Source organism: Raphanus sativus, chromosome 4 (genome assembly GCF_000801105.2).
Source record: "Raphanus sativus cultivar WK10039 chromosome 4, ASM80110v3, whole genome shotgun sequence".
Classification (NCBI taxonomy): domain Eukaryota; kingdom Viridiplantae; phylum Streptophyta; class Magnoliopsida; order Brassicales; family Brassicaceae; genus Raphanus; species Raphanus sativus.
In genome coordinates this window covers 30,714,449-30,724,044 of record NC_079514.1, presented here as the reverse complement: position 1 = coordinate 30,724,044, position 9,596 = coordinate 30,714,449, and the positions used below count along the sequence as shown (strand labels likewise).

Genomic DNA, 9,596 nt, shown 5'->3' with positions numbered 1-9,596 from the left:
CCGAATATTTCACGTAAAAAAATTAACAAAAAGATCAAAAAGGAGGATCAAAGGCTTGACGTGTAGGCTTCTTCTCTTGCGTAATATTATTGGTCAGTTTTTACTACTATTATTTTAGTGGTTGAGGTTATTGGTACGTTTTGCTCACGTCACCTCCTCTCTGGTCTTCGTAGGCCGAATCTAAAGGCTCTGAGATGTTAATTCTCTGCATTTTTTATCAATAATTGTCTACATCTAAATTAGTATTTTAAAAGTTGTGCACTGATATTTGTGCATATACAGTACGCATAATCAGAATATTCATGAGACCGAGAAATAGATAAAACCAAAGTGATTAAGTAAATATGGAATTAAATCTAGTTTAGAGGTTAACTCTCTAACCATTATCATCGTTAGATTTCATCTTTGCAATGTATAATTTACAAAATGTCCTTTATAAACAACAGTATATTTTTTACAAAAAAAAAAGAAAAACAGTATATTTTAAAGAAAATAATATAGCTATATGACATATAGATACAACCAAAAGTGATAAGCAAAACATGGTTATTAAGCAAATTTAGAAGCTATCCATTATCATCTTTGTACAATAAACTTCCCTCTATGACAAAAAAACATAGAAACTAATCTCCAAGAAAAAAAAAACTAAAAAGCCAGAGCAAACTGAATTTCGAAATGCATACACTCTAAGGAAATCACTAAAATCTAATTACTAAAACTGTAACTGAAGTTTCATGGCTTGTAATTAATACGTTATACGACTAATAATACAAACTCAGTAACATTTTTGTTACTTAACGGCGCCGTATAAACACGGTCTCTAAATCGTCAGGAGGCGTAAAGAACTCTCTAACGGTGTTACGCCGACATTTAAACGCCGGCCGTTTCTTTCTGGGTGCCGGTGGACATTCCAATATCTCTGGTATCTTTGCTTCCTTAGCAGTTGGCGTCGTCGAACACTCTTCCTCGTCTTCAACTTCGGCTTCAGTCTCCGGTGCTCTGAGTTTTGTCTTCACCGGTTTCAACGAAGCCCGAATCCCAATTCCGGCTATAACCCATTTTTTACCGTCGGAATCTAAACCGCCGTCTAGTTGAGTTTTCTTCGAAAGACCCATCTCTTTCCTCTGTTTTAACTCCAAAAACAGAGTACCTAAAGGTAAAAAAACAGAGAGTTGTTCCACTTGTGAAGAAGAGTAGAGAAATTAGAAAAGATGGTTTCTTTTTGAATGGAATGATAAGAAGAGGAATCAGAATAAGGAACACGGACAAGAAAATGATTAGAGAGACTAAAAGGAAAGGTTTTAGAAGTAGGAGAAGAAAATGAAGGAGAGTTGTGATAAAGAAAGCTTTAAATAGTCAAATAAATATTCTCTCTTTCTCTCTCTGTCTCAGCGTTTGCAAATGCCGACTCTCATGAAAAATAAAGAAAAAAGGGAATTTTTTTGACAAAGAAAGAAGAAAAAAGGGTAAATTTGTAAATTTCTATAACGAATTTTGGCTGCCCGAGAAAATTTACGGGGTAGTCTCTGAACCACCGCCTTTTTTTGGCGCCATAATATGAGAGTTTTGTTTCGCAACGGCTCTTTTTCGCGCCTTTGATTATTTATTGATTTTCCGATTTACCCTCAATTTTTCAGGTTTTGGTTTACTTTTCTTAAGAACATGGAACCGTTCAATTTTCCCGCGAGATTTTAACACCTAGCATTTTCCCGCGGGATTGTACTAGCCCAGTTTGTGAGTCAGCCCAATTGCATGTAAGACAATTACAAGATAGAAAATAACCCAATACATGAACCACCCTGATAAGAATTGGAAATATAAGCAAACCGAAGTCGGGTAGTCACGGTTTGCTCGTACTAATCAAATTCGTGGTTTAATCATAAACATATCAAACTGATATATTTGTTTCATTCCATATTTTAGACGCAAATAAATACAGTTTTGCAACACTTATACTCACTTAAACACACAAGCTCACATGATTGTCAGGATCTAATCTCAATGATTCAAGAACCAAAAGTATGGCCCAATTTCTCCACCGAACTAAAAGAGCTACTGAAGTTGAAAAGCAATTTCCGGCGTTCTCAATTGTTTACACTCCTCGTTCTGAAAATGTATCGTTTGATTCTTTAGCTAAGATAGCAAAATCATTTCATAGAGATATGTATTACTGTATTACATTAGTTATTTTATTCCGGTTTTATTTCCCAGACCACTTCAAGATTGAGTAATAGATCAACCGTTTGATGTCAAAAAAAAAACACAGGCTCACAACTTTTGTTTTGTGTGATTAGTTATTAAATGCACACATTTTATGTGTGTTAGGTGAAGTGTGAAGTGTAAAGTGTAAAGTGTGAAGGGTAAAGTGTAAACCTTACCCATACGTGCAAATAAGCAATGACGGATAAAATAACGATTTCGGTGTAATACTCAAAACAGATTAAGAATTTATCTTTTCCTTTTGTAACATGTAATGAATACACGTTTTACCTAAAAACTCAATATAAATAAACATCTTTGTTGGATTTAGAATCTCTCTTAATGATATCCTAGAAATGTTAAGAGAATAGTTATGCATACGCCGTATATTTGATAATATTTCGTAATGAACATCGTACATTTCTTTTCTTTTAAGGTGAATAAAGCAATTTTCTTTCGGACAATAATTATTCGTAAACAACATTTCATAAAACAAACTAACAAAGCTAAACAGTTTTACGAAGTAAACTTCAATAAACTAACTTCAGCAAGTTTTACGAAACATTTTCATAAAACAAAACAAAACATTTTTAACAAACTTTTGTAAAACAATTTCTAGAAATTTTACGGTAAAACTAAAACTTTATGGTACTTTAGTTAATAAAACTCATATGAATACACATACAAAAATATAAGAACCACATACCGCACCTCAATCTAATACTCCTGAGACAAAGCAGGAGACACGAGCAAGAAAGAGATTAGAAGTCCCAGGGAGCAGAAGTAACGTCCATTTTAATTTCAAACACCCACAACACTAAGAAGAAAAGAGCCGAAGCCCAACTTTTATTAAATCAAGCTGGAGAAACCAAACCTTGACCACAATAAAACATAAATACCAACAAAATCTATTTCATTGCTAAGAAAATCAAGGAAGACTACTAGAACCTTCAACTTCAACGGCCAGTTGGAAAGGAGCAGAGCTCCAATGACCCACCGATAAATCCTAGAAGTCAAACACAAAAGAAACGGAGAAACCACGCCTCCGAGGGAAGAAAAATCCACCACTGTCATATTCAAGAAAAACTCGAGATCTGAGATCTAGATCTAGATATGCTTTCCAAGATCATATAGTCACAACAAAGGATATTGTCTTTGTCTACTTCTCACTTTGTTTAAATTTTATTTCCTGATCACTTATGTTGAAGATTTTAATAAGTGAAAACATTTACGATTCTTAAATTTGTATAATTTATAAGAGAACAAAACACTTGTTTTATTTCAAAATATATTTTTTCTTAACTAATTTGTTCATAATTTTTTAAAAAGGTGATAAAAATTTAGAATGATAAAGATTTGGAGAATAAAGTTTAATGTTATTTTCATATTTATTTTATTTTCAAATTATTAAATTATTTTTATTACTTTTGTTACATTTGAGTTGTTATTTTCTAAGTTTTTCTAACTGTTATGGCTATTGAAACATTTTATTTGATATGATCTATCTTTGTTAGAATATACATATAAAATGAAACAAAATAAAAAAGTGAAATTGATATATATATATATACTTGCCAAAAGTGAAATATGAAAATCTATAGTTTCATATTTCAATGGCCGAAGGAGGATCAATCGTAAACTGCCAGTATTATTATCGTTAGAAGACAATAAAAATCCTAAAATTTGAACCAAATTTTCATGATGCAGAATTTTAGAATCAATCTCTTTGGTAAGTTTAAACTAATTTTTTTATACCATGCTGTTTAAATAAATAAGAAACTTTTCCATCAAGTTAATGTATCCACCGAATTTTTAAGCTTGATACAAAATTTTTAAGAAATTCTATATGGTAAGTTTAATTTAAGATAATAATATACTTTGTCACCAAGTATATAATTTCTACATTGAAAACAACCTGCCAAATATGTTTGTGGTAGTTATTGAAAATTTACATAAATATTGATTCAATGTATCATGATAAAATATGATTTCTAGATAATTAATTATTTTAACTTTCCAAACAATCCAAAAACCTACATATGTCTACTATATATATATATATATATATATATATATATATATATATATATACGGTTGAGTTTTCCTTTAGAAATTCCATCAAATTGTTTTTATCTCTTAAACTATCTTATTAAATCAGAAACATTAAAACTTCTTCTAAGTGGATTTTAAAGGCGGACCTCATATATTTAAATTAAATGTCTCATTCTTTATATATAATACGTACTATAGTATAACTTTGCATTGATGTATTTCCTTAAATACAATTCTTCTTTTTGTCCATATTCCATATATGATTTTCACATTTATTACATGTCTATTTAAATAAGATAGATACTAAGAATACTAAAAATATTAATCGTTCTAGAATTACCCTATACAATTCATTTTAAATTGACCAGTATACTTTCATTGGCCATATTGATTTTATTAGTACGAATAACATTAGGTAGATAAGTCATAGACACATACATAAAGATATGACTATTCTTTAGCTACGTTGGGCCTAATCTACTTTCTAAAACAAATAACACATAGCTTTATATATTGTATAGAATATAGTAATATTGTATAGTATTATACTTATACAATAATACTAAAAACAAACCAAACTGAAATATAATATATATCGAAAATGATTTGAACCATTACACACAAAATATATTAGACCTCAGAGATAAAATTCACTTTGAAATTATGTAATAATTATTTTAAAAATTTAAATTTCGTAATGTACAAGAAACCATAAGTTTTATATAAAATTTTGTGTTACAATAAAAAGACACAACTCGCGCTTGCAAAATGTTATTTTTACATACGAAAGACTGTTTTGATATTATTCTTTAAAAACAAAATTGAATTATACAAACTCGATACTACATAAAACTAAATAATATAGAATACATTTTAAAAATAAAACCCGTGCGGGTGCGCATGGCCTTTGCGAAAATCGTAGATATGTTTATATAATATATAAATATATTATGTTACACATATTTTCATATAAATAATACCCCAATGTATGTTTTGTATGATAAATGTTGAAAATAGAAAATATATAGCATTATATATTTTAAATAATATATAAAAAATCTACTTTACGTTATCATAAAATTTAAAAATCAAATTTAGATTAAATACATTGCTTATTTAAACACATTAGTACACATTGTTATTTATCAAAATTTTATATTAATACACATTGCAATCATGTATAACATTTAGTAAAAACAAAGATAAAAAAAATTGACTCCCGCTCGGTCGAGCGGATCATGATCTAGTTTATGATTATAGGAGTATTAATGATATCACATTTAATTGTTTGATTTGGGCCTCTATACTTTTCTATGTTTACCAAATAATTATAGTTAGTTAATTATTCTACATTGAGAAAAGTATAAATACCAAATATATTTTGACCACAAGAACACATGTATTCAGAAATCATCAGATTTTACAATATAAATACATAAGTTGTTTAATAAATATTTCACCATGCGCAAGCCGCAAGTTTTATCCTAGTCTTAATGAATAAGTAAAAACGATAGACTACCAAGCTACAACGATTTATGTTTTGTAAATTTTATATACATTTGTGAAATTACAAAATATTTTTAGTCATATCATATGCAATTTCGGACAGATGATTTACAAAATAACTTATATACAAAATTATACAAAATCTAACTAAAATATATTATACAAGTCACCGAACTAAACTAAATGCAAGGAAAACGTTAATCGAATTTCAACTTATTTTGAAAAATGAAACAAGTATAGTTTAACATAGAAGAATAAATAAAATTTTATATTACGACAATAAAATAACTAACAGATAAGTTCTTGTATATGCAAAGTCACATATATATATATATATATATTTTTTTTTTTTAAATACTGTATTTATTTTTATACATATACAATACAAATTTTTAAGACTTATAATATTGAAAAAATATTAATCATTTGTGATAATCTATCGAATTTGTAAATATTTATATCCATGAATGAGCACGGGAAACTCACCCAGTTATCGACATATTCAATAACTCGGCAGGGTACTTTTGACTTTTAACTTGAATATACGTGGCACTACAACTTTATAAGTTAGACCGTCATTGAATGTAATAATTAATTTTTAATGGTCATTTGACCAAAACTTTCTTAATTAATAAATAAAGTTGTCATTATACTGAATTTGTAACTATATATATTGATATTTACCTTTAAAAGAACCATAGTTATCAAAATAGTTCTTGAAGTTCTCATAGTTATAAATTACGGTCCAGTCATAGTATTTGATATCTTCCTTTCTCCAGTTCCAAACTAAAAAAATCTTGATTTCATACTTATATTGTTTTTGATTTAAAAAGAACACATCATAAGCATCGTCTTATTTGGTGTTGAAATGGATTACTCGTTAAATATCTTCAACAAAAATTTCACCAGAAACGAAACTGGAAATTCTCTTCCTAGTGATGATTTATCTTATCTGCAAAAGGATCATATTAATTGTTTCAATGATTATTTAGGTCAATCTTCTGTGAATGGTTGGTCTAATTCATCAATTATGACAAGTAATTCTGACCCTAATTACCAAATCCCGATATCGGTGATGCCAAACCAAAATTACGACCCTTTTAGTCGAAGTTTTGTTTTTACTCAAAATTTCCCGGCTTTCAACTCTCTCATACCAGAAATACCACCAAGATACCCATTTATAGATATCGATCTAGAGAAGAATAATAAAGTGGCAAAAAAAAACAAAGCTTTGACGGAAAACAACTTTAACACAGGGGGTTGGGATCAAAGTGAAGATATGTAAGTCTTTATATTTCATTCTTTTTCATTATTCTTTTTCATTATTATTTTCCAATTTTATAATAAAAATAAAAATAATTGTTAACTCCATTTTGTAAAATTTTACAATATATTTTCTACTAATTTTTGTTGTTGTTGTTAACAAAGTCGTATTATACTAATGTCCTGAACATGTAAAAATATAGAAATTTGAGAATATTAGTGGAGCTTTATGGGACAAAAAACTGGAAACAGATCGCAACTATGCTCGGAACACGAATAGGAAAACAGTGTAGAGAGAGATGGCATAACCATCTTCGTCATGGCATCAAGGTGATTTCCTTTTTAGATATTCCAATGATTCTTTTTTTGGTAAGCTATTTTCTAATGATTATTTTGAAGAAAATAAGTTGTAGGTGTAAATATATCCATATTGTATAATCATGATATATATAATTATTAATTTTTAACTCATATAAATACACATACAACACTTTGAGAAATTATTATATATTTTTAATGCAATCAGTTATATATATATTATTGATGTGATGTGATTTCAGAAAAACGCATGGACTGAAAAAGAAGATCAAATATTGGTTGAAGCCCACAAGGCTTTTGGCAATAAATGGACCAAGATTGCCTTAAAACTCCCTGGAAGAACTGAAAATGCTATTAAAAATCGCTGGAATGCTTCAAAACGTCGGATGCACTTTATGAAAATGAAGCAAAGTGATAAAAATGCAAACCCACCCCAAAATGTCATCCTCGCAGGATATATAAGACATGTCACAAACAAGAATGAATCTCCAAACACCAAAGAAACAGATTGCACTAAGAATGATGATTATGATAATGCTTTTGATGGAGAGATGGATTTGAGTCTGGGTGTTACAACACAGAACACAGAACCATTGGCTAGTATGTCCACAACATCATGCTATGTTCCTGAGCCAGCTACAACATTTTCATGGGATGATTACATTACAAATGTTTGTGAATCCAAGGATGACTTTGATATGATCATGCAAGGATGGGAGTAATTAACAATGAAGATAATTTATCTGTTCGTAATAATTCTTGTACAATCTAAAATGATATCTTCTATGCATAAATATTCTCTTTTTCCATCTGTTTTTATATATCTATTTATTTTTTTTTTATGTTTTTTATAGATCAACAAGTTTTCCATCATATATTTCAATAATCAAGCATTTACTTCTTATAGTAATATACATATAAAACTTTTACACTGCATGAAATTATAAGTAAATTCTGTATTACATCAAATTAATAGCAAGATCATGATCTAATATCAAAATTTGTGAAATTGTAAACTGAATGATGAAATTTTAAAATCATTATATGAAGATAAATTTAAAATGTGATGCATAAAATTGTCAAGGTAAATATGAATTATAGGATTACATAATATGATATAGTGCTAAAATTACAAACTTTAATATGATAAAAATATTAAATTAAATTGTTGCAAAATAATTATTTGTATTATTGTTAAAATCTTACATACTATCAAAATACATTGTTTTGGGATACAAAACCGGCGAGTAACAAATATTCCCAAAGACAAAAGCCAACAAGAAATTACTATTTCAACTGGAACCAAGAGTTAGCAGAATCCAAAGATTCTCTGATACCAAAAGGGAACAATATACAATTGACTAGATAATTTAGAAAGTAAGTCAACATCACAACCACAAGATACCCTAGCAAAATAGACCATCGGCGAAGAAGGATTGAAAATAAACACCTAGAAAGCCAAACTTTCTTTGGTAAGAACCACATACTGCACCTCAATCTAATGCTTCGGAGACAAACCAAGAGACACGAGCAAGAAAGCGATTAAAAATCACAGGGAGCATAAGTGACGTCCATTTAGCTTTCAAACACCCACAACACTAAGAAGAAAAGAGCCGAAGCCCCTCCTTTTTGAAATCAAGCCGGAGAAACCGAACCTTGACCACAATAAAACCTAAAGACTAACAAAATCTATTGTGTTGCTAAGAAAATCAAGGAAGAGCATAACCTTCAACTTCGACGGAATCTTCACCAGCTGGAAAGGATCAGAGCTCCAATGACCCACTTGTATCCTAAGTCCAGGGTTCTAGTTAGCTATTCTAGAACACAAGCAGAAAGATCAATTCCCTGAAGGACGTCTATCACCTTAGCAATTTTATAGTTTGGCTAATCCTTCATAACCTTATTTAAACCCTAAATCTAACGAGTAAATTACTCATACATAGCAAAGCTAAGCATAGCAATAATTTGAATAAGCTGCATAAATAGAATAAGGTAGAAAACCTGGAGTTCCAATACAAAACTCTGAAGGAGTCTTGGATCTTCTCTCCAAACTACTAAAAACCTAGATATGTTTGCTGTGAAAGAATAAGAAAGTATGAAAAAGCGTGTGTATATTGCCTAATACAATGGCAGATCACTTAAATATTAGATTAAAATCTCCAGGGGTAGTTATGTAATTATGTGGAACTTGAGCTTTAACTCAGGTGGGAACCAAGTCGGGCCTTGCGTGCTTTGCCGTTGATCGACGATAGATGATG

At 29.6% G+C, this 9,596-nt stretch overlaps 2 protein-coding genes across 2 annotated transcripts; one reads left to right on the top strand and one right to left on the bottom strand.

The window, feature by feature from the left end:
- Positions 1-546: 546 nt before the first annotated feature.
- On the bottom strand, positions 547-1,377 carry LOC108832910 (cyclin-dependent protein kinase inhibitor SMR6). The gene has a single exon (XM_018606361.2). It carries the CDS (start codon positions 1,113-1,115, stop codon positions 795-797), a length of 321 nt encoding a protein of 106 aa, XP_018461863.2. The 5' UTR covers positions 1,116-1,377; the 3' UTR covers positions 547-794.
- A 6,362-nt stretch (positions 1,378-7,739) lies between these two features.
- On the top strand, positions 7,740-8,060 carry LOC108850671 (uncharacterized). The gene has a single exon (XM_018624163.2). It carries the CDS (start codon positions 7,740-7,742, stop codon positions 8,058-8,060), a length of 321 nt encoding a protein of 106 aa, XP_018479665.2.
- Positions 8,061-9,596: the final 1,536 nt, after the last annotated feature.

What these genes read in the sequence shown, in the direction of transcription:
- LOC108850671 (XM_018624163.2), top strand. Translation starts at nt 7,740, where the DNA reads ATGAAGCAAAGTGATAAAAATGCAAACCCACCCCAAAATGTCATCCTC.
- LOC108832910 (XM_018606361.2), bottom strand. Translation starts at nt 1,115, where the DNA reads ATGGGTCTTTCGAAGAAAACTCAACTAGACGGCGGTTTAGATTCCGAC.